The sequence below is a fragment of the Tiliqua scincoides genome, chromosome 4 (assembly GCF_035046505.1).
Source record: "Tiliqua scincoides isolate rTilSci1 chromosome 4, rTilSci1.hap2, whole genome shotgun sequence".
NCBI classification, from domain to species: Eukaryota; Metazoa; Chordata; class Lepidosauria; order Squamata; family Scincidae; genus Tiliqua; species Tiliqua scincoides.
Genome location: NC_089824.1, coordinates 185,922,651 through 185,947,940, shown reverse-complemented (window position 1 = coordinate 185,947,940; position 25,290 = coordinate 185,922,651). Strand labels below are relative to the sequence as shown.

The following is a 25,290-nucleotide window of genomic DNA, read 5'->3' as shown; positions in this document are numbered from 1 at the left end:
CAGAGTGGCAGGTGGTCCACTAGCACTAGCACTAGCCCAGCACCAGCACTGGACTAGCGCTGAGGGCTGCAGACATGCCTTATGGCAACGATTGTGACAGTGCGAGCCAGTGGCAAGCCCTAAAAGCACAATCCTATACATGTCCCTTTTAGGGATTGGGCCCTAAAAGCACAGTCCTATACATGTCTACCAGGAAGTCAGTTCAATTGATTTCAATGGGATGTTCATCCAAATTAGTATGTACAGAATTGTAGCCTAACATATTTATTTCAGCAAAAGCTTTCCAGGGCATAGTCCACTTCATCAGATGCACTATCTTTAGTGGTCACCGGTCTGTACCTCAAAATGGTCAGGGATTGTATGGTACAAAGCAGGGATGTGTGGTGGGTGGGGAGGCAGGTGAGGCAGAGCCTCCCCACCAGAGTCCTTCGAAAAGTGCCGCTGGCGTGTGAGGTGCCCATGCACCCACAATGCATGCACTCTGCACGTGCGTTGTGGGTGCATGGGCGCCTCACAGCAGCGGCGCTTTACGAAGGACTCCGGTGGGGGGGGCTCTGCCTCACCTGCCTCCCCACGTCTCTGGTACAAAGCCCACTCTGTGTGGTTTGTCTTAAATGTCTCTGAAGTTCAGCCCTCTTGGTTTTGCCAGAGTATTCAAATGTGGATGCAATTCTCAAGTGGGAACTCAAAGGACTGCAGGCTCATCTTCATCATTTCCAGCAGATGATTCAGCATTGGGTCTAGCAATGGGGCGAGCTAGCTATGGGGTGGGTCTAGCCAGGGAGACGAGCTGTCTTCGACGGTGCCCCCCCCCCTCTGGAGCTGCCTCTGCCAAGCATGAGGGCAGTCAGTACCTGAGGCGAAAGCTGTGCGTGTGGGTGGCAGGAACGTTAAGACCAGTTCGATTACAGGGAGAGCAGCCCCGAGCTTCGTGAGCCGAAAACTGTGAGACTAAAAAGGCGGGAAACAGCCCTCTCACGCGCACTGGGTGGCGGTTTAACGGTTTTCTGCAGGCTGTTATGTTCAGTTACACTCTCAACCGCCAGTCACGCGAAGGGCGGTTGAGCGTTCCAAGCGACGGCCCCCCGCCCCTCCCTGCGTGGGCGTGGCCCATCTACTGGGCGCCTCCTGCGAGCAAACGTCTCCTTCGGTTTCTCCTGTCACGTGGTGTGCTGTCACTGGGCTGGGAGCGGTCTCGCCCCAAGGCTTCAGCGCCCCACGAATGAATGCTGTGCTGCGCTGCGCTGCGCACAGGAGCAGAATGGGAAGGAAGGGGTTCAGCAGGCGAGGCTGCTTGTCACTTCTAGGGAAGACAGCAGCTGACAAGTGCAGCGCTCCTTCAAGAGGCAGATGCTGGAGATGGGGGGGGGGAAGTGAAGAAACCATGTGCTCTGTCTTTCTCACCTGCCTTGTGGTTTTTAATTACACTCCTTGTTCTCCTATTGCTATAGGTGTCTATAGCAATATAGACACCTATAGCAGTAGGTATAGGTGGTATAGGTGTCATCATCATCACCTATTTTTGACTGACATGTTTTGGACTGTATTTTATTATTGTGACTGGGAGCCCAATCCTGAGCTCCTAACGCCAGTGCACCACCTGTGCTGAGTGTTGCAAACTGCACGTCTGCAGCCCTCTGCACTGGTCCAGCACCAGTGCTAGCTCAGCGCTGGTGGACCGCCGCTGCTCAGCCGCTCTGTGGCCACCCAAACCCCTGGGCGGCGGAGAGGTTGGGGGAAGTGGGGAGGAGGCGTGCCAGAGGGAGGAAGTGGGACAGGGAGGAGGCGTGCTGGAGGGCGGGAGTGGGGCAGCAGGAAGGTGGAACTGAAGGAGCTTTGCTCCTCCACATCCAGAGACTCCATGTTGGGCCATTGGAGGCTCTTGATTCTGCGGCAGCCCTTCCACAGAATCAAATAGTCCCATTGCAGGGCTGCTTGCTTTACCTGGGGGAAAGGGATGAAAGTCCCCTTCCCCCAAGGAGCCGGCGGCAGCTGCCCTGTACACAGAATGTTGTGGCAGCCATTTCAGCTCCGCAGCAGTCCCAGTGCATTGGGCAGTTCAGGACTGGGCTGTCCATTATTATTGTTATTGTTATCATCATCTTCTATGGCTCAGTCATGTCGTGAGAATGGATGATGGCCGGATCCCAAAGGATCTCCTCTATGGAGAACTCGTGCAAGGAAAGCGCCCTACAGGTAGACCACAGGTAGCTGTGATACAAGGACATCTGCAAGAGGGATCTGAAGGCCTTAGGAGTGGACCTCAACAAGTGGGAAACCCTGGCCTCTGAGGCCCGCTTGGAGGCAGGCTGTGCAACATGGCCTTTCCCAGTTTGAAGAGACACTTGGCCAACAGTCTGAGGCTAAGAGGCAAAGAAGGAAGGCCCATAGCCAGGGAGACAGGCCAGGGACAGACTGCACTTGCTCCCAGTGTGGAAGGGATTGTCACTCCCGAATCGGCCTTTTCAGCCACACTAGACGCTGTTCCAGAACCACCTTTCAGAGCGCGATACCATAGTCTTTCGAGACTGAAGGTTGCCAACTAACTATACATCTTCTATGTACACATCATCTTATATGTACACAGACATGTTGTTTTGGACTGGATTTTGAGTCCTTCCCAAGGACCTAGGATGGGTAGCCATTTTTCGTTTTCATGTTGTTGCATGATTATTATTTCTCATATCACAGCTGCCAGTTCTTTAGCTGGACTTGATGTTAATTATTAGTCCAGATCCAGGACATCATAATATATTTGCGAATAACGTGCGCCGAACCAAGCAGGGTGGTTTTTTGAATTTGACCAATAGTAATTTTGTCAATATTCAGATGTTTTATATGTAATTCAAGCATTTTTGGGACTGCGCCTAATGTGCCATTCACCACTGGGATGACCACTACTGGTCTGCACCATAACATTTGGATTTCAATTTTTAGATTCTGATATTTACTGATTTATTATTATTATGAGATTTCTGCACAGTCAAGTAGGTGTTGTTGACTGGTTTGTTTTATCTAGACATCAACTCCTTTCCAGGACCTGGGATGCCTGGCTTTTATCCTGTTTTGATATTATAAACCTTGTTGCAAAACGTAAGCTGTTCCCAGTAAATCTGCTATTTGCAGTTGATTGATGGTAATTTCTCTTGCCTCGATGCTGTTCAGGTGCTCTTCAAGGTGTTTTGGAATAGCACTGACAGAGCCAATCGCCACTGGAATCACTTTGGTCTTCTACCACAGCCTTTCAATTTCTATTTGAAAATCTTTGATTTAGTTGTTATTATAATTAATTAATAATAGCGTATAACCGGCGTATAATCATCATCATCATCATCGCTTAGAGAACAAAGAAGTCAAATTTCTCTAGGATTTTAGAATAAAAACCGACAAACATCTGCCACACAACACACCAGACATAACCATCATTGATAAGAAGGATAAAAAAAGTTTGAATAGTAACCATTGCAGTACCTGAAAATAAGAACTGGAGAAAATCACCAAGTATAAAGACCTACAAATAGAAATTGAAAGACTGTGGCACAGGAAAGCAAGAGTAATCCCAATAGTCATTGGGGCCTTGGGTGCTATCCTGAAACATCTGGAAAAGCAGTTGGACACCATCAGGATGAGTACATGCACCATCAGTCAATTACAAAAGGCTGCCTTACTAGAAACAGCGCATATACTATGGCGATATTTGTAACGCAATATCATGAAGACAAAAAATAGCTACCTATCCTAGGTCCTTGGGAAGGACTCGATAGGTGGATACAAACAAAATCCAGTCAAAAACAACATGACTGTGCAAAAATATAATAATAATAATTTTCAAGCAAAAAGGTTCACAAAGCAGGTTACACAGCAAACATGGTCAGGAGGCTAATATCTGAGTAATGCCTCATTCTAATGAGTCTTTTTTTCTTTTCCTTCAAACCGCTTGTGGGATCAACTTGTGAATATCACACACCCTTTGTTATCCAGGTGGCTTCAGAAAGTCCCCGGGCTCAAGAAGAACAGTTACGTTTTTTTGTTCTAAAAACTGTACAGCTTGCAGCACCATTCCCAAATATTGGAGCTGAAAATCGCATGTGAGGTGGAAGATATGATATATCTATCTATTTTATTAAAAACATCTGTCTCATTGGAGCAGCCACAGGCTAGGGGACGGGAGGGGAATATTTAATACTTTTCAGATCCCTCTGCACCAGTTTTAAAGTCAAAAAAGCACAAAGGGGTTTAGCAGTCTGATCAAGTGTAATTTGACTGTGAGAATTCAGAGACAGTGCAGATTTCAAAGAGACTGGCTGAGCTGGGAAACATTTTAGATTCAATGTATTTCTAAAATAGTGCAGGCAATCCAGAATATAAGGGTTATTGAAAGATGATACTGTCCCCCTTTTCCTTTATTGAAATTAACTTTACACAGGATTCCTGAAATAACAAGATCCAGTCACCCTTAACTGTCTCTTCAATTTAATTTCTAAAATCCTTTCATCTCTTTTTCTCCACATTTTCATCCCAGCACCACAAAACTTTAAAGCACAGGACTGTCGTACTGGATACAGTAGTTTACAAGTACAGATCTTTGGTCCAGCTGTATGGATACAAAATCATTTCTCTTGCTACAGAAGATCAAATTAATAGTGCATTTATTAGACAAATATATATCTGAAAAATTTAGTAATCTACAAAATGCATGTCTTATGTATTAAAGTATTAGCTATATATTCTGATAAACTATTTACACTACAGTAAACATCTGTTTATGCTAAACCTAAATTTATCAGAAACATTTTACATTTTGCCAGTTGATAATTGTAATGGAAGATCAGGAGATCACTGGGTAGATGATGTGGTGTTGACAGCGATTTCCATGTTTTGACAGCTGGTTGACGGTTCTGGGAAGGGAAGGGCTAGTGTCCACTGCTGTAATCACTTAAGGCCAAGAGAGACTTTGATGGACCTGAGCTTCATTTGGGTTGATGGGACTTTGCATGGTCTAAAGCAGGGGTGCTCAAACCCCGGCCCTGGGGCCACTTGTGGCCCTTGAGGTCTCTCAATGCGGCCCTTAGGGAGCCCTCAGTCTCCAATGAGCCTCTGGCCCTCCAGAGATTTGTTGGAGCCCACACTGGCCCGACGCAACTGCTCTCAGCTTGAGGGCGACTGTTTGACCTCTCGTGTGAGCTATGGGATGAGGGCTCCCTCCACTGCTTGTTGTTTCACGTCTGTGATGCACTAGCGGCAGCAAAGGAATGGCCAGCCTTGCTTTGTGCAAGGCCTTTTATAGGCCTTGAGCTATTGCAAGACCTTCATTCATTCATTCATTCATATAAGTTCATCTTTAATATATTCATTTATGTAAACTTATGTAAATTTAATCAAATTTTAAATGTAAATTAATTCTTTTTTCCCCCAGCCCCCAACACAGTGTCAGAGAGCTGATGTGGCCCTCCTGCCAAAAACTTTGGACACCCCTGGTCTAAAGAGATGACTCACACCATGAGCCTAGTTTTGGACAATAAGAACCTGCAAGAATAAAAAGCAGAAGAGGGAAAGGGACACAGAAAAAGGGACTGCCAGGAGGACTTCTGCTGGAGGACACATAGAGAAGGGGACTGCCAGAACTCTGCTGGAGACACACAGAGGAAGAGAATGCCGGGACTCTGCTGGAAAGGAACATGAAGGAAGAAAACAGAGGAAAAGGATGTGGGGATTCTGTTGGATTGGACTGGGAAAATTGGACTGTGCTTTGAAGCTGCTTTGGACATGTACTAAGCAAGTTTTTGGGAAGGGAAAGCCTCTGGACAAGAGGAATTGCAGTGAGTGTTTGTGTGGCAATAAATTTTGTTAATTGCTCTCAAATTGGTAAGGGTGTCCAGCTATTCCTCTGCACACCACAGTTGCTGTTTCTGGAGAAGGGGAGATGTTAATTAGCCAAAAAGTGAACATTGGAAGGGAGAGGGAATGTTTTGGAGAGGACAAATTGGCATAGTTGGCAGGATAGGAGTGGTACCAGAAGTGGGGTGCAAAGACAAATTGGTACCAGGAATGGGGTGACAGGACAGGAATTGGCATGCCAGAGATCTGAAAAGAGCAAAACATGATTTGGAGTTGGCAGGATTTTGTTTTGTTTACAAAGAGCTGGAGATGCCCCAGAACTCAGAAGGCAGCTGTTATAAGGTTAAGCAGAAGGCTTATATGGATTACATCTCTGAGATGTCTTATATTTATTTATTTATTATTTATCTTTTTGCTCAGACAACTGGTCATCACTGCAGAATACATCATTGATTAAAAGACATCAAAAATAAATTTCAGAGGAAATTAGAATAATTTGTTTGATAATTTGTTAATTTGCTACTTCTTTTTGTGTTGTATGGAAATTAATTATACACATAATGATTTCATTATTTTGTTTTTCATTATGATTTAGAAATGATATTAATAAATACTTGGTAAAAAAAATTTGCCTGTATTTGGCTTTGGCAGACAAGAGGGGTATGCTATCGTGAGGATGACATGGATTGAAGAAATTATTTTAGAAGTGCATTTGTGTAAAAACAGAAGCACTATAATCAACCAAGCACTAACCAAGCATTTGTGTAAAAACAGAAGCACTATTTAAATAGAAGCATTTAATAGAAGCATTAATTAATTTAATTAATTTAATTAATAGAAGCATTAATTAATTTAATAGAAGCATTTGTGTAAAAACAGAAGCACTACAACCAAGCACTAACCAAGCATTTGTGTAAAAACAGAAGCACTATTATTCAGAAGTGCATTTGTGTAAAAACAGAAGCACTATAATCAACCACGCACCAACGAAGCATTTGTGTAAAAACAGAAGCACTATAATCAACCAAGATTCACTTCAAGAAACTGAGATAGGGCACAGTCCAAAGTGCCCCTTATGCCGGCCCAAGTCCCTTGGGCCGGCATAGGAGGGTCGCAAACATGCTGTAAAGCACGTTTGTTCCTCCGCTGCTGGGGGCCATGTCAGCGCATTTACATGCGCCAACACACAGAGGCAGGCAGAAGCCTCCGCCACGGCTCCCACGCCACTGCTTCTGTTGGTGCTCTTGTGTCGACACAAGTGGCAAAGGTAGGTGTGGGGGGCGTGAGGAGGGGCGGGGGCATATCTGGGCAGGGGGAGGGCGGGCCCGGGGGTGGGTGTGCGGGGAGCCAGGGGCGGGGCTGGGCTGGCAGTTATACCAGATCCCAGCCCCCGTCCCCGGGGAGAGCTGAGTGGCTTCATGCCACTTTGCTCTCCTTGGACTTGCACCACCTCTTGAGGTGGCGCAGGTCCAAGGAGACCCATAGGGGCATGCAGCCCTTACCCATGGGTAAGGGGAAGAGCTTCCCCTTGCCCGTGGCTGAGCCGCTGCAGCCAACGAAATTGTGTTGGATGCAGCGCAATCTTCCTGGCTTGCCTGCTCTAGCGCAGGTTTGGATTGCGCCCATAATGTATAAAACATTATTGGGGGGAAGAGTTTGAAGAACACTCTGTGTGCAATGCCCATCTATATATGAACATATAACTTTGCATATAGGCTTGGATTCTCTCATTATTTTGAAAAATAATACATAACATAGAGAATAGGTGACCAATTCTTTCTCCCATCCTGTCACAACCTCTCCACCTTCTGCTGTGTCCACTAGTCAACAGGCAAGAGATTCTAGCCCCCAATTGCCCCCCTCAGAATAGATTGCTCTGTTTGCTAGTGGGTTCAGTATGCTTAATGGCATGTATAACTGACTGGGTGCAGATCCTTAACATTTTTACATCTGTGTTCCAGGTTGTAGCAAAAAGTTTCATAGATCGTTTACAGGGTCCATGAGAGGGGGTAAATGGTACCTAAGCCCAGGTTCAAATAGGGGGCCCATGAGCCAAAGGAGGGGCCCAAAAGTTTCCTGGGATCTCACATTTTCTGTCTCATGAGGGCCTCATGAGAGAGGGTTGCAGGGGGTACATTATACCTGGGCCTGGTGTCAAAAAAAAAAGGGGGGGGCCTGGGAGCCAAAGCAGGGGAAACGGAAATTTCCTGGGATGTTTGTGTGAAGACTAGCATTCACATTTTGTGTAAACATACATAGTTTTACATACTGTAATTTGTAGAAATTATAATCCAATGAACATATGAAATTATGATCAAATGAAAGGGCCCCTAAAGAAAACTTTGTATCCCCAAAAGGGGCCCAAACGAATGCTTTGTCATGCTCCCTGATTAAATTATTCTGAGAGATCCCTATTGTACTCATTTCATATTTTTCACCTGCAAAAACATGATTTTATACTATATAATTTTTTTTAACAAATGTATATTTTTAATAATCATCACATCACAGTATTTTTTGTTTAATAAATCTGTAGGCATTTAATGTAAAAGATGTTTTAATAAGAGTACGTACAACACTTTGGAAACAGCGTGTTTTAGAAAACAGGCTTGTGTAACAATTTCAGTAATTAGTAAATTGCTGAATGCAAGTCCCAGATTTCACAAAACAAGGAGGTCAGTTTAGGATCCCTTGTTCTCCAAGTTATTAGCACTTCTGAGTGGTTGTGATTGAGGGTTCTAAGTTCAGTGAGCCGTCCTATGAGACGTGCAAAATGTTGTGGTTCTTCAGGGTGATAAATTTTTGAATACTTGTATAGAATTCCTAAAAAGGGTTCCTGGAGTTTCTCCACATGTTGTTTGTTTTTAAGGAGTGGCCGATCTGAAATTCAAGAAAAGTAAAATGGCATTATATTCTGCTGAACCCCATTTTCTAAAATTCTATTTTAAAAAAATTCAGAATCATGATGCCAAGGCATCTATCCAATCTAAGATCTATCTTCCCATGAACTTCAACCTTTATAAAATATTTGGGTGAAAGTTTGTTGCTGAAAGTTTGTTGCATAGCAGGACATTCTTATTTCTCAGTAACATCTTTACATATTGTATCACATACTGTTGAACAAAGTCAAAGATGTTTCTAGCAGCTCTGGATGTTAGTAACATTACTTAGAAGTATAAGTAAAATAGCTTTTATGAACCAACAGTTTAAATTTAAGTACAAACAATTTTAATATGAGAAAATATTCCTGTGTCATTGACTACGGGCTTTGCAGAAGTCTTTCATAAGCCAAGAATAATTATGTTTATGTGTGAATATACTTGTTTTATTTGTTGTAAATATTAACTTCAGCAGTTGAAGGAGAATCCCAAATGATAATTCAGGATAAGATGTTAAAACAGAAGTGCACTTTTCTTAGCAAATAAAATATCAAATATGAGAATAAATGTATAAATAAATATCTATAATTATCATAACTTCTCACATACTTTGTGACATAAAATTTTATTTGAAAGTCTTTAGTTCTTGTATTAATTCTGTATTCAATTACTTTCTAAATAATATACCTGAAAAAAATACAGTAGTTGCAACAAGCAGAGCATACTCGGTCTCAGTCACATTAAGTTCTCCCATGCTTCTATAGAAGTAAAATAATGCAGTGATAAACTCCTCAGTGATACCTAAAAAACAGAAGATATCAAAAGATTTTTTTTCTTCTACAGATCAGATGTTTTATATAAAGAAAAAGCAAGATACAGGTCCTGTTGCCAGGTCTACAATCTAAGCAAGACAAGACATTCACTGAACGATGAGTTAAAATAAAATGTAGGTATGTATAGTGAATTAGCACAGTAGTTCCCAAAGTCCTTGGGACTTTGGGAACCCTGTAAGTCTGCATGGGTGGGGGCAGCAACATGATCACCAGAATTGCACTGCTGCCGAGCAGGGAAGGGATTTTATAACTTACCTGGGAGTTTCTATGACTCTCCAGATGGCCTGGGGAGCCTGCAAACTCCCCGCCCCCCAGCCCTCCTTGAGGGTTGGAGATGTTGTAAAAAGGAAAAAAAATTCTTCCTGTTTTGGGACAAAAACCAGAATTGGGTTTATTTTTGTTTTTTTTAAACAAAATTTTGAAGCTTCAGGAAGAGCTGCAGAGGGGGTCACAGGCTTTTCAGACCCTCCAGAGAGCCATAGCGACTCCCAGGTAAATTGAAAACACCTGCAGCAACATGATCTTGGCAATCACATTGCTGTCAATCCACCAGTTTGGGAACCACTGAATTAGCATATGCAAGTGTTTACTAGCTATTAAAGTATTTCTTAATACTTAAATAGATGGTAATTACCTTAGCTGGTAAATAGCTGGAAATTACTTAAGAGCGCAATCCTAATCCCTTATGTCAGTGCTTTCCAGCACTGGCATAGTGGTGCCAATGGGATGTGTGCTGCATCCTGCAGTTGGGTGGCATTCACAGAGGCCTCCTCAAAGTAAGAGAATGTTTGTTCCTTTCCTCAGAGCTGCATTGCCCTTATGTCAGTGCTGGAAAGCACTGACATAAGGGGTTAGGATTGTGCCCTAAATAGCTTAAATAACTGGTAAAAAAATTCACATTTACATACTGTCCTTTTTTCAAGCATCTCAAGACAGTGAACATGGCTCCTCCTTTTATACTCACAACAATTCTGTGAGGTAAGTTAGCTGGGATGGGCACTTGAGTCTCGCAACTAGGTTTTAAGTCTGACTTAAGTTGCATCCATCAAGTCTTAGACTCAACTTAGGACTCAAAGCTGGGGACTTGTGACTTGAAGCTATTTTCGGCACACAGAAGTGCCTACTCCTGCCACCCAGCTGATCAGTGGTGATTGATCAAAGCCTCTGGGCATCCTGGAGCTCCAGGATACCTGCAGGCTTTGATTAACTGTTGCCAATCTGCTGGGCAGCAAGGAGCCAGCAGTCAGAAGTGCCTTCTACTCCCCAGCTGCTTGGCAGTGATCAAAGAATTTGGGTCAGAGACCCAACTGAGAATTAATTCGAGAATTTGTACAGGAACTTGAGACTTGGCTCAAGACTTGGGGTTAGGGACTTGAGTATATCTCTGTAAATTAGGCTGAGAAATAGCAGCTGATCCCAAGGTTGCCCAGTAAACTTCATGGCTGAGCAAAGATTTCAACTCACATTTTTCTGGTTCTAATTCAGTACTAACCACTAAACTACAATGGTTCACTGATTTGTTCTCTGTAAACCGCTTTGTGAACCTTTTGTTGAAAAGCGTTATATAAATACTGTTAATAATAATAATGTATTTAAATACATCAAGGGAAACAGTGATGACACACAGATATCACACCAATGACATGCCAATGTCACAATGATGAAATGCAGACATCATAGAGATGACACCTCATAGTTATTGTACCTAATTTACAGTCCAGTTCTAACCAATGTTCCAGCACCTATGCAGCCACAATGCAGCCCTGAGGTAAGGGAAGAAATGTTACCTTGAGGACACCTCCATGACTGCCCCATCACCACAGGATACAGCACGAGCCCTGTTGTCTGTGCTACATTACCACTGGAAAATTAGTAATGATTTGACTGTTTGTCAATCTTTTCTTTATATCTATCCAGCCAAGTACAAGCATTTTCTATCAGACAGCTTGTATATTTTCTTTTTTTAAAATTTTTTTAAATATTTTTCAAAAACTAATATAAACAAACACACAACACAAAAAAACACAAAAAACATAACACACAAAAGAGGGTACAGGAAATCATATATCATCATATATTGCTAAAACTAATAAATCATTCCATATCTTAATCAATTTCGTCTTCTAAATTTACCTCTTGATATTTTTCATTCATCATTCATCTATCATATCATATCAAATTATATATATAATACAATCATCTAAATGCCCTATCATATATTTCTAAAACTTCATTTTCAACCAAGCATAAAAAGGTTTCCATTGCTCAATTTGTGTAGGTTTTTGTTGGTGATCCAAAATTTCTGAAAGTCTGTCTATTTCCACCTCATTCATTTTCTCTTTCTCTTCTTCCTCACACTCCATGGAACATATCTCAAAATTTTAACTTTATTGTCATCCGCTATCCATTCCTTTTCCTGTGAGGCCTTCAGTAATTTATCTCTGTAAAAGGTTCTGATGAATTTCACATAAGTTTATCTTGGTAATTTGTGTTTTCTCTGATAAAAAGTCCTCACTCTTCTCACTGGATCCAGTTATTTAAATATCTCCTCCATCAATGTATCAATCCCTTCTAATATTAATCTGGCAATCCATCGTGACATATCTTCTCCTTTCTCTTCTGGTATATTTTGTATCCTCACCACTCGAGTTGCACTATCCATTTGAATTTCTATTAACGTTGTCTCTGCATTATGCTGATTTTCTTCTGTCTTCGATATTTTATCTTGATCTTTTCTTATAAGCATCTAATTGTTTAGTTAAAGCATCCATGCTGGCTTGGGTCTGTACAGATTGGTTGATTTGTTGCTGTACCATTGCCAACAGTTTTTCCATATTATCTTGCATAGTCTGTTTCCAGTCTTTCCCTTTTGATTCCCTTTGTATTAATTTTCCAAGTCCCATCTCCAAGGCTGGCAAGCTTCAGACTTTCACTGTTTTAGCTGCCACCTTGGTTAATGTTCTTTAAGACCACTAGATGTCTTCAGTGTATTATCTTCCTTGCTCCACTTATAGACACAAATCCAGTTCTTGCAATGTCTTTTTAAATCCACTAAATGTCACTGGTACACTGTTCTTGTTTTATTTTTGTTTCTTATCTACTGTGTTTATACTTGTAGCCTTGGCAACCGCATTCCTCAATCCGCAAGAATGTCAAAACATCCAGCCACACTCCCAAACAATAGTAGCAAACCAAGGCAATAAACACTTCAATGCACAAACTTTATCCAAGGACAGTTAATTTATAATCCAACAAAATTCAAAATTATAAAGTTGTAATTATATTTTCAGATAATGTATCAGCTTGTATCAGCTTGAATATTTTCAGCCTGTATATTTCCTGCTCTGGGCCAGGGTATCTCAGAGACCGCCTACTCCCGTACAATCCGGCTGTCCTCTTAGGTCATCAGAAAAGCCCTTTTTACAAGTGCCACAGCCTAGGGAGGTACGTGGGCCAGCGGCAATAAATAGGGCCTTCTCAGTAGTGGCACCATGGAATTCCCTTCCCCTTGACTTAAGAACTGCTCCCTCTCTTGAAACTTTTCGGCGAGGCCTGAAGACCCTTCTGTTTGGAAGTCCTTGGAAGATAATGATCCTTTTTTAATTTGCTGCGCTATGCTCTTATCTGATTAGTTTTTATCTGACTACTGTTTTTACAATATGTTACAATATGTTATTTTTTATCGGTTTTAAACTATGTTTTTAATGTGTTTTAACCTTGTTTTGTAAGCCGCCTTGAGTCCCTTCAGGGAGAAAGGCGGGTAAAAAATAAAGTATAATAATAATAATAATAATAATAATAATAATAATAATAATAATAATAATATCCCCTCCCTTTATTCCCACTTGGTTTAATTCCTTCTGGATTTTTAATAAGCTAGATATCTTTTGACTCTTGCCTGATTAGTCCATGTTCAGGGTAATGAAATGGGCTGTCATGCCTGATCATTCTCAGATGCTACTGTAGCCTTGATTTTAAATAAAAATCCCTGAGGTTTTGTGCTCTTCTGGAAGGAGGGGGGGGGGTTCCCAGATGTCCTGTCCCACCTGAGCTCTTTAGCCTGGGATGGTGGCAGTGGATAGAAACTACCAGATGCCATCCTCTCCCATTCAGCTACTGTCACAGAAACACTGAAACCACTAGGCACTACTCCCCTTGGTCAGTCTGGCTTCTCCTCACACCTCCCCTGACACTCATTCAAAATCCAGCAACCCAAGGACTCGTAATAGATTCTGAAACTTTCCCAACTGTTGAAATGCTTTAATATTTTACTAATACACTGTGGATTGTATAATTACCTGTTGTAGTAGTAGATGCTGGACCATCTTCTGTATGAGAAATTTCTATGGAGTATGTACTTTTATCTTGACTACACACAGCCTGGTCAGAAAATTTCATATGATCTATAGTAAGGGAAATGAAATTCAATAACAACACAACATTCTTTTATATATATATAAACTGAGGAAACTCCTATATATATATATATATATATAAACTGTATATATATATACATACTGAGTATATATAAACTGAGGAAGTATATATAAACTGAGTATATATATATATACTGAGGGAGTATATATAAACTGAGGAAACGGAGCGCTTTCCACATGCGCTGCCTCCGACGCATCCTCGGCATCACCTGGCAGGACAAAGTTCCAAACAACACAGTCCTGGAACATGCTGGAATCCCTAGCATGTATTCACTGCTGAAACAGAGACGCCTGCGTTGGCTTGGTCATGTTGTGAGAATGGATGATGGCCGGATCCCAAAGGATCTCCTCTATGGAGAACTCGTGCAAGGAAAGCGCCCTACAGGTAGACCACAGCTGCGATACAAGGACATCTGCAAGAGGGATCTGAAGGCCTTAGGGATGGACCTCAACAAGTGGGAAACCCTGGCCTCTGAGCGGTCCGCTTGGAGGCAGGCTGTGCAGCATGGCCTTCCCCAGTTTGAAGAGACACTTGGCCAACAGACTGAGGCAAAGAGGCAAAGAAGGAAGGCCCATAGCCAGGGAGACAGACCAGGGACAGACTGCACTTGCTCCCGGTGTGGAAGGGATTGTCACTCCCGGATTGGCCTTTTCAGCCACACTGGACGCTGTGCCATAACCACCTTTCAGAGCGCAATACCATAGTCTTTCGAGACTGAAGGTTGCCAATACAATATATATATATATATAACAAAATAAAAACACAAAACACTGCTTTCTGCACTTCTCATTTTTGTGTTAAGCCATTTCTGTCCAACGCTGCATATACACAACAGGGACCAAATGTGTACACCTGTTGGCTAGGCAAAAATGGGTTTTTAAAAAACTGAAATATGCAAAAAAAAAACACCTGTTTTATTTGGTTTTTTAATTATTATTGAATGGGGTGTGCATGGGTAATGACTGTGGCTGTGTCTGCTGAAATTATATCACCAATATCATCTACCCAGTACATTTTTAAGCAATTATAATTTTTAATTACAATGTTAATTTTGAATAAAAACACATAACACAACTTTATACACTTCTAACTTTTGGAAAACGCCAAAATCCATGAAAAAAATAAAACTGTTTTCTCTCACCTCTACACATAAGGTGCCTACCCCTGAAAATGGGATAAAGCCTTACTACCAAAGGAAAAGGACCAGTTGGGAAAGCACAACTTTCACAACGCATAAAGTGAACTGAGAAGTTGGCAAGTATGCATACACAGTAATTAATGAAATTTTACAAAGCTATTAACTTTAGAACTTACTTTCACTGAATGATGACTGGCATTCTATACCTTGTTCATTGTAAATCTGGGCTGAACGTAAAAACATTGCTTCAATGGTGGAGCCTTTCAGCAATGCAATCTGATCATCATTGGCTAAGCTTTCAAATCCTACAGAAAAACAAGTAGGAAATATAGGGTGACATATACCTTAAGCTTGGCTTAGCTCTTTAGTGAATTGAGCTTGTATTCAAGCATCTTCAAGAACATCTTCCTTTGGTAATCAGAGCATAAGTCTGAAAAATCTTATAAGTGCAGACCAGGGGTGTCCAAACCCCAGCCCTCGGGGACCCTCAAACTGGCCCACAAGAGCACCCAGTCTCCAATGAGCCTTTGGCCCTCCAGACACTTGCTGAAGCCCACATTGGCCCAACGCAACTGTTCTCAGCGCAAGGGCCAACTGTTCGATTTCTCAAGCAAGCTGCAAGCCAAGTTTTATCTCTGCTGCTTGCTGTTTCACATCTGTGAAGCTGCAGCGGCAGTGAAGGAAAGGCCAGCCTTGCTTTGCACAAAGCCTTTTATAGGCCTTGAGCTATCGAAAGACCTTCATTCACTCCTATAAGTTCCATCTCTAATATATTCATTTATGTAAATTTATTCAAATTTTAAATGTAAATTAATTTTTTTCCCTAGCCCTTGACACAGTGTGAGATGAAGTGGCCCTCCTGCCAAACGTTTGGACACTCCTGGTGTAGACAATCCTAATGATATCTTTTAATAATTGTGCATTGAGTGGTAATATAAGTTGCCTATGCAGATTTATTCATTTTATATTGCAAATGTAGAATCACAATATAGATAACATGGTCCAAATTAGCACAGCTGTATCTTTCACAACTCTTTGGGTTAAGAAAATAATGTCTGGACTCTGTGAATGTGAACAGAGGAAGAGGGGTGGGGGAAGAAGGCATGTAATAGAAGAATGGGGGAAGAGCTACTTAACTACCCTTAGGGCCATTTTTTCACCAGAATCCTCCCTTCAGCTGTTTTCCCTCCGTGGAGGAAAAGACTCATACATTTTTCCCCTGAAGTGAGAGAAGCAAGTGAGAGCAGGAAGTTAAGCACAACAATGGCACAAGAAGGGTTGAGCAGCCCACCCCCCTATTCCTTACCTATGGACCAATCCTAATTAGGCCTTGAACTACTGGAACACTCATTCAAGTGACCTATCACTGTCAAAATGATGACAAGCTGTTTGATGTGGCCTGGCTACTGCTGCAAGGAGCAAGTGGCTAGCTCTGTGTGCCAGCCTGCCAGGAAGTTCCCTGATGTTGGTACATTGACACAGGGGGTTGAAGGGAGGTGGGGAGGTGGTAGAATGGGACAGAAAGGGGGAAGAATGGGGCAGTGATAGGGTGGGGATAGTGGATCAGGGCCAGGAAGGGGGTGATATCCAATTGGAGAGCCAATTTACAGCAGTAACATCTAAGCACTGATGAGTCTCTGAGGGCCAGATAAAAAGTTTCCGCGGGCTGCATCTGGCCCCCTGGGGCTTATGTTTGACACCCCTGGGTTAGTCAATCAAAGTCATTTTGTTTGACCATAAATGGTTTAACTGTCTTTCATCGTCCCAGGGAATCCTGGGAACTGTGGTTTTGTGAGGGGACAAGTCCAGAATTACCAGTATTTTCAGGTTACAATTTCCAGGATTCGCTAGGGACGTTGTAATGTTAAAATGCTACAGGTTAATGTAAGTGTATAGAGTGGATATATATCAAATAAACATACTACCCATTTAGACAAATTATATCAGTGCTGTTACACTAGTGGTACTTCACGGTATGACAGGTGATACTTGGTCACACTGCCATGGTAACCACATGGCACTGTCCTGCTTGGCCCACTGTCCTGCTTGTGTTGCAAGGGGAGATGGCTGAGATGGTGGTGCACTAGTGGGTAAGATGTGACTGTGCAGCTACTTGGTCCTTGTAATGTGGCACAGTGTGTAAAAAGGAAGGGGAGAGCAGTCCCAACTGTGAGGCCACTTATTCCTGTGCAGCTGTTGGTTCTGGTGGCAGTGATAGTACTTGCAGAAACAGTACCTGCAAAAAAAGGTTCTTGGAAAAGTGGTACTTGCAAAAAAAAAAAAAAAAAAAAAAAAGATTGAAAAGTCCTGCAATATAGTATAGTAATGCAATAGATGACAAAGTGTGATAAATTATTTTACAGAATACTCTATGGAAAAAGTTACCTGGAAGTCTTTTTGTAAAATCCACTAGTACCTGAACGTGGAGCATTGCTGTTTCTGAGAGTCGCAGAAAGTTTTCTTCAGGATTGACAGTTTCCTGCAACTAAATTTAAAAAAATAGGTAGGATTAACAAGCTGTATACCATTACAAAGTTAAGATACTAAATGTAACAATGACATGGCATGTATTGTCTGAAAACATACAAACTTCTTTGCTTTCTCCAGGGGAATTGTGCATTTTTGATGGGCAGCCACAATATGATCAATGAGCTGATGTTCCCCAGGAGTAAATTCCATTCTTTCCTGGACCTTTAATAGAAAGGCATACATGACTTTGAGGCAAAATCAAAAATTAAATGCAACAATTAATTGAAAGGTTGAAATATAATCCTACTTTTAAAGGTTTGGTTGTTGAGGATACATGCTTGTTATCTACGCCCTCATCTTCCATTTTGATGTTACAAAGGAAGCTGCTCTTCTTTCTGAGCCGCTTTGATTTGCACTGGACTTCTGTTAACAAACCTGTTAGAAATATATACCAATGTAAAATATGTAGGCAAGTTCTAGATTCTAGAACTTTACATGGTCTGCACAGAGGCCTGCTCAAATAATGGAAAAACTTCAGAAAGTTGTCATTGTTTAAGCAGCCTTTGTGCGGACCATGTAAGTCTAACACTACATAAATCTAATCAACTTTGAGCGCAATCCTAACCCCTTATGTCAGTGCTTTTCAGCACTGGCAAAGCGGTGCCAATGGGACATGTGCTGCATTCTGCAGTTGGGTGTCACTCATGGAGGCCTCCTCAAAGTAAGACAATGTTTGTTCCCTTACCTCAGAGCTGCATTGCCCTTATGTCAGTGCTGGAAAGCACTGACATAAGGGGTTAGGATTGCGCCCTTTCCCTCCTTGGGTGACAAGTAATTTCACCTTCTAACACTGTATAAACATCATATATTTTGCCAATATTTTTATCAACTGTCTAAATGCACAACAGTAATGGTTCCGTAATATGCCGCTTCATCTTATTCATGTTTACTTGAAATTACTACCAAGGATTGGGAGATTGGGATTGCTGTACTGTGCTATATTTACATCTGCTTTTGTTCTGATGCTTTCATGGGACAAGTTATTTCACAACATTTTCTTCCTGTTTAAAGAAGAAATTACTGCCAGTCCCCAGTGTTCCATAAGTGCTGACATTATAGCCAACATTGGATGTAGAATAATGAAAGCATCTCCCTTATTTGGCTTAATATCCAGTCTGAAAAAAGTTTTAGAACCTTGAAAGCTTTCTTTCTACTGTACTTTGTGATTTTTTTTTTTTAGCTGGTTCTATTAAAGGTATTACCCTACTTCGGATTTGGGTTCGTTTCTGATGGACCAACTTTGGATTTTGGGTTTGTTTCTGATGGATCAACATAGCTACCTACAGTTTTTCTGCTTCTCCTTTGTGGTTTCTGTGCGGTCACATACAATAGAGTTCTGTGCAGCACAAAGCCAACCTCAGAAGTTTCCAAAGTGTTCTGCCCCTGCTCTTGAGTGGGATAAACCTTGGTGCCCTGAGAGTGGGAAGAATAAGACTGCAGCATACTTAACTGTAACTGAAAAAAGTAGTACAGCAATGTCCCATTTGGGACTTCTGAATAGGATCCAGATATGTATAACTTTTTCCATACTGTAATAGTTCGTTTCGTTTAGAGTCTGCCTTTTTTTTTTAATCACAGAACTCAAGGGCCGGCTTCCACCCCATCCCAACACTGACCAGACCCAGATCTGCTTAGCTTTAGCAAAGCCATCATAGCATGTGTCTTTAGGCCATGTTGCAGGGCCAAGTTTTGGTCAACAAACAAACTCATTTCAGGCAATATTTCTGCTCATAGATGCAGAAAAAAACACCACCTATATTCTGAATTCCAATTTTAGGTGCCATTCTCTAAATTAAAAAATTTCCTTACTTAGTAATACAATTTAGCTGCCTTTAAATGTAGTTAGAAAGGACAATGTGTTAGCTGAACAACTGGTTAGAAACCAGACTGTTACAATGTTGGGACACTCACATTCAGCCAGCATCCCCACAGCTTTACATTTCTTCAAGCGGCACTCTTGACATTTCCTTCTCATATACATATCCATTTCACAATGACCACCGTTCTTGCACCTGTAGATTGCATTTTTGGTGATGCTTCGTCGAAAAAATCCTAGAAGTAGTCCAGAATGTGAAAGAGTGAGGATGAGAACAAAGAGAAACCACATATTTGCAGACAATGAGAATTTATGCAGATGGTACATACCATTCCAAATCAACAAGCAAGGTGTGCATCACTGTCACAGATACTGTTGCAATTTTGCAGATAATAACATGGAAATATATCTACAGCACCTATATATTTTTTCTCTCACTAGGGGGCAGGGCTACACACCTCCAAAAATTCATTCCATGTCTCTTTTCTTATAAATTGTGTGCTAATTTTTTTTTTGCCATACAATGGGATGGAGTCTACTTACAACAGTCATTCAGGGCTTGCTTTGAAGTTGAGGATCTTTCAAAAATGTAGATGTTTGCATGTTCAAAGTAGCAAAATGTAGTGGCAACTGATGGCAAAATATTTAGAGAACTTTTCACCTTTCAGGAACTTCCACCTCCATTCTCTTCTGCACACAGGAGGATCTACTAATGTCTCTGGTTATGCATTTCACCTGGTCGTCATCAGTTCAAACAGCACATTCCATTATGATATTCTCATGCACATATGATCATTTGGGCTGCTGAATTTCTGACAAATGCAAAAGTTTTTGCTTTTCCAAATCTGCATGTGTGCAGCTTGCTATATTGATCAAATTAAATGCACTGGATTGATAGTTTAGGATGTGTTTAGTAGAGCCAAGAAAAATTATTTTGAAAGTTCAATCCATTGGATTGTATCCTGTCTCATTGATTTATACGGTTCTTAGGCATGACTAATGGCCCAGCCTGTGTGCCCTAATGGGCCAGCAAGCAGAGGGGTTTATGACAGTGGAACACAGTTCCACTGTCTTAAAATAGTGTTCAGTGGTGCACACAGTATGCTGTCAGCAGCCATTTTAAGAAAACTGCTGCAATTGGCAGCACCATGGAAGGACTGAGGAAAATGAGTCTGACAGTGGCAGGGGTGGGCAGAACTGGATGGGGAGGGGGAGGAAAGGAGAGGAAACTGAGAAGGAACAGTGGGCAGAATGAGGCCTAGAAGGGGGAGGTACTGGTGGCAGTGGCACCACCAATACCCTATCTCTCTTCCAGGCCTTGATCTGTCTTTCTGGGTCCACTAGGACTTGTACCAGCTAATCACTGATGCAGATCCAAGTATACTAGTTCTAGCACTGGAGGCTTAACCCCAGATAAGGGAATAAATGTTCCTTTACCCAGAGGAAATCTACAGGACCCCCCCCCCCTAGAATGCAGTGCATGCTGCAGTGGTGCAGCCATGGAGGAGGGAATGGTTGGGATTGGACTGTAAGGTTACCATCTTATACACACTTATCTGGGAATAAATTCCATTAAGCCATTTCTGCCCAATGTTGCATATATGCAACAAGGACCAAATGTGTACACCTGTGGGCCAGACAAAAATGAATTAAACTCAGTATAACTCAGGTTGCAATCCTATACATACTTACCTAGGAGTAAGTCTCATCCAACTAAGTGGGACTTACATCTGAGTAGACATGCGTAGCTTGCACTGTTACTTCTTAGTAGAGATGCATGGGATTAAGCTGCCACTTACTTAGAATACAACCCTTTATATCTAGTAAAATAAGTTTTTAGAAAACAAGTTTTCAAAATAAGTTTTCAAAAAATTGATATTAGTTGTGCTATGCTTCCAGATCTACTACACAGTTGTTAATTACTGGGAACATAGAGTACAAAGAAATCTGTATATGTAACATAATACTAATTAAATAATGTGGATCAAATAATTTAAGAGCACAACCTTATTATTTATTTTTCACATTTTTATATCACCCTTCCTCCAAGGAGCTCAGAATGATGTACATGATTCCTTCCCTCCTTTTGTCTTCACAACAACCCTGTGAGATGGGTGAGGCTGAGAGATAGTGACTGGCCCCATGTCACCCAGGAAGCTTCATGACTGAGTGGGGATTTGAACCTGGATCTTCCAGATCTAAGTCCAACTGCCAAACCAATACATCATCTTCTGCTTGTCTACTCAAAATTGACCCAAAAGTAAGTCCTATTATCTGTGCATAAGATTTAACTGGCTTTTGTTAACCAATGCTTAGACAATGAGTATTCTCCTCCATTTGAAACACTGAGTACCTGCTTCCCAGTAACAATCTTCTTGTCTCATTACCTTTGCAGCCTTCACAGGTGAGTGCATTGTAATGATATCCTGAAGCCTTGTCCCCACAAACCACACAGAGCTCTTCCTGTCCCTTTATTCGCAAGGCAGAATGGCTAAGCCTGGGTCTTTTCTGTCCAAGATATCCTCCTCCATCATTATGGGCACCCATGCAGGGGGGTTTGCTGAGTTCACAGTTGCTGATTATGTATTGTCCATCACTGTACGGAGAGTCCAAGTTGTACGCACTGTACTGTGACTGGGGAGGTGGGGTCTGTAACACTGGAGGAAACTGAACTGTTGAATACTGACAATAAGGAGCAGCCTGGAAGTCAAGGTCTTGCAGTGGATAACTGATATGTTCTGGCAGGACGTCTAGATTATTTTGAAAAAGCACATAAAATAGTAGGTTAATTTAGGATTTCACATCTTTAAAGACAAAGGGCGCAATCCTAACTCCCTATGTCAGTGCTTTCCAGCACTGACATAAGGGCAATGCAGCTCTGAGGTAAGGGAACAAACATTGTCTTACTTTGAGGAGGCCTCCATGAGTGACACTCCACTGCAGGATGCAGCACATGTCCCATTGGCACAGTTATACCAGTGCTGGAAAGCACTGACATAAGAGGTTAGGATTGCGCCCTAAATTAGTTTAATTATTTGCAAAATATCCAGAGAACTGTTTTTGGAAGTGCAACCTGCAAATGCCTGCAGAAGCTGTTGCTAGGAATTGTATGTTTGATGGAGAGACTGCGCCATTAATAGAATGTCTGGCAGCATTAAAGCAAGTTGTCTGCTGATTTTCAAAAATATCTACAAGGCACTGTGACCACACGCTGCTTTGAAACTATGTGGTACTTGAGTAAACCATGAATCTTATGAAATACCATTTTAGATACAAGACAACTGACAAATTCCATTTTATTATTTTAGCCGTAGCCATTTCATAACCAAGAAGAAAACCTTACAGCCCAATCCAGACTGTAACCTGAGCCAGCTCAGGCTTCCCTGCAACAGCTCTGAGTGCAATGATGAGAGCCAACTGGACTGGCATGGAGACCTGTGCCTGTACCAGCTGGAGCAGGTGTGATTGCACTAGGTGGTGCAGGTGGTGGGAGAGGAAGGTGGATAGGAGGCAGGGAGGGGTATTTTTGGGAGGGGGAGGAGGATCAGGCCCAGGAAGTGGCGGAATTGGCCGTGGCAGCACACACCATATCATATCCCCCCTCCTGGTCCAGCATTACACTGGGCTTCTCAGATTTGTGCTAGCTAAATAGCTGGTGCAAATCTGAGAAGCCCTATAGGGATTGCTGGAGGCTAAGGGTAAAGGTAAGGGTAAAAATATCCCCTTACCCCAAGGTGATCTCCATCTGCCTTCTACCCTGCATATGATATAGTGCAGGCCATGCAGCCTGTACCAGCGCAGGATTAGGATTGCACTGTGAATTCAACAAAATTCTAATTACTTTAAGGGTCCAGTCCTATCCAACTTCCCTGCACTGATGCTGCTGTGCCAATGAGGGATGGACTGCATCCTGGGGTGGTGGGAACAGTCATGGAGGCCTCCTAAAGGTAAGGGAGTGTTTGTTGCTTCACCTTGGGGCTGCACTGCAGCTGCATCAGTACTGGAAAGTTGAAAAGGATTGGGTCCTAAAACACACATGTGACACAGGGCACAATCCTAACCCCTTATGTCATTGCTTTCCAGCAGTGGCATAGCGGTGCCAATGGGACATGTGCTGCATTCTGCAGTTGGGTGTCACTCACGGAGGCCTCCTCAAAGTAAGGGAATGTTTGTTCCCTTACCTCAGAGCTGCATTGCCCTTATGTCAGTGCTGGAAAGCAGTGACATAAGGGGTTAGGATTGCGCCCACAGTTAATTTAACTTAAATTCTGTGTGTGTCTTGATTAATGCCAACATAAAAATAGCTATTCTTTTCAGTGTTTTAGAATCATCAATTTGTATTTTAAGTTTCTCTTGTGAATAGAAGCTTCTGTTTACAAAAGAGAGGATTATTTTTGCCAGTCTCCCCTTCATTCTGCAGCCCTCTGTACTCCATGTGGTTGTGTATCAGTGGGTCTCCCAACCCCACAGAATGCATTTCCATTGGGCACAGATGTTGATAAGGTGGCTGAGATGTTGATAAGGTGCCTGGGATTCCACATGCACTCCTTAGGATCCAAGCCATGGTTATAATGTAGGTAAACTATCCTTTAGAGAACAGACCAGTTAGCATGTATTTTTTTTTTTAAATCAGAAAGATTTTTCTCTCTTGCACCTTGTATCAATGGGAAATCAAATAGTTGAGTAAGAGCCCAATCCTAACTCCTCTAGTGCTCAGGCAGGCATGCCAGCAGGGCTTGTGCTATATCATGCTTTGGGGGGGGGGCAGTCATGGAGGCCTCCTCAAAGTAAGGAGGAGCTTAATTTTGCTCCCTTATCTTTGGGTAAGCCTCTGCTTATGGGTCTCCTCAGATCTATATCAGCTATTTTGCTGGCATAAGTAAAGGAGAGTAAAGGGAAGGGAAGGGAAGGGGAGAAGGGACAAGGATAGGATCCCAGCACAAGTCACTACTGCCAGGATTCACCCCATCCCTCCCTAATCCACCGTCCACCATTCCCTTTCTCTGCCCAGACATCCCTCCACTCTTCCTCCTCCTCTTCCTGTTCTTCTCACTGCCCATCTCCTGCCTTGGCTTACCTGTGTTCCTGCAGGTAGCCAGCTATGGCAGCAAGCCACCAACACTGCTGCCATCTGTGATGGCAGTTCCAATATGGTCACCACGATCAGCACACTGTGCATGCTGCTGTATGGCCATTTGAGACAGCGCAGCCTCTGTTTTGCTGTCATAAACATTAGTTACGACTGGGCTGTAAATTCTTGACTTATCTAGTCCCACAGTAACACTGATGAGAGTTATATGGAATCTTTTGTAATCTCTCTTCTATACAAGACAATTGAGACAGAGACATGAGAAAAGTGATATATAAATATTCCTTTTTTAAAATGCCACACATTGTTTTTAAAGCAGAATGGTTTTACTTTAAACCAGTACCCGATGCATCAAACATGAGAGAGGGAAGTGGAGTATCATTGCCCTGTGTCTCGCCAGTATTTCTAAATGACTTCCATATGACTCACCATAATACTGAATTGGCTCACTGAGACAGTATGCATCAGGTACTGTCACAAAGGTATTTGCCATGCTCTGCTCTAACTCCCACTGCTTCATTCAGTTTGAGATGTTCTGTTGTTTTCCAAAAGCAAACCTGAGGAAAGAGAACATTGCTGGTTACTCTTAAACATCAAGAGCCAAGACTCTCCTACCAAAACAAGAGGATTTCCAGATGTGATTTATGAAAGGATAGAAAAAAGTAAGAATTGTATACAGATTAGGGCTGGCTTTTAGGACAGAGGTCTCCAAACCCCGGCCCAGGGGCCAG

The 25,290-nt window shown here is 42.2% G+C and overlaps 1 protein-coding gene across 1 annotated transcript; it reads right to left on the bottom strand.

The window, feature by feature from the left end:
• Positions 1 to 8,467: 8,467 nt before the first annotated feature.
• On the bottom strand, positions 8,468 to 25,079 carry LOC136648556 (bile acid receptor-like). Its single transcript, XM_066624672.1, has 10 exons — positions 24,989 to 25,079; positions 21,858 to 22,220; positions 19,566 to 19,706; positions 17,902 to 18,029; positions 17,712 to 17,816; positions 17,511 to 17,610; positions 15,302 to 15,430; positions 13,849 to 13,953; positions 9,405 to 9,518; positions 8,468 to 8,718 (listed from the first exon to the last, which is right to left on the bottom strand). Exons 1-10 carry the CDS (start codon positions 25,077 to 25,079, stop codon positions 8,468 to 8,470), a joined length of 1,527 nt encoding a protein of 508 aa, XP_066480769.1.
• Positions 25,080 to 25,290: the final 211 nt, after the last annotated feature.

Bases quoted from the DNA above. Each gene is read 5' to 3' on its own strand.
- LOC136648556 (XM_066624672.1), bottom strand. From the start codon at position 25,079: ATGAAGCAGTGGGAGTTAGAGCAGAGCATGGCAAATACCTTTGTGACA. The intron at 18,030-19,565 runs GTGAGTGTCCCA...TATTTCTAACAG, and splicing joins TGTGGGGATGCTGGCTGAAT to GTTTGTTAACAGAAGTCCAG. The intron at 8,719-9,404 runs GTATATTATTTA...CTTGAATTTCAG, and splicing joins AACTACTGTATTTTTTTCAG to ATCGGCCACTCCTTAAAAAC.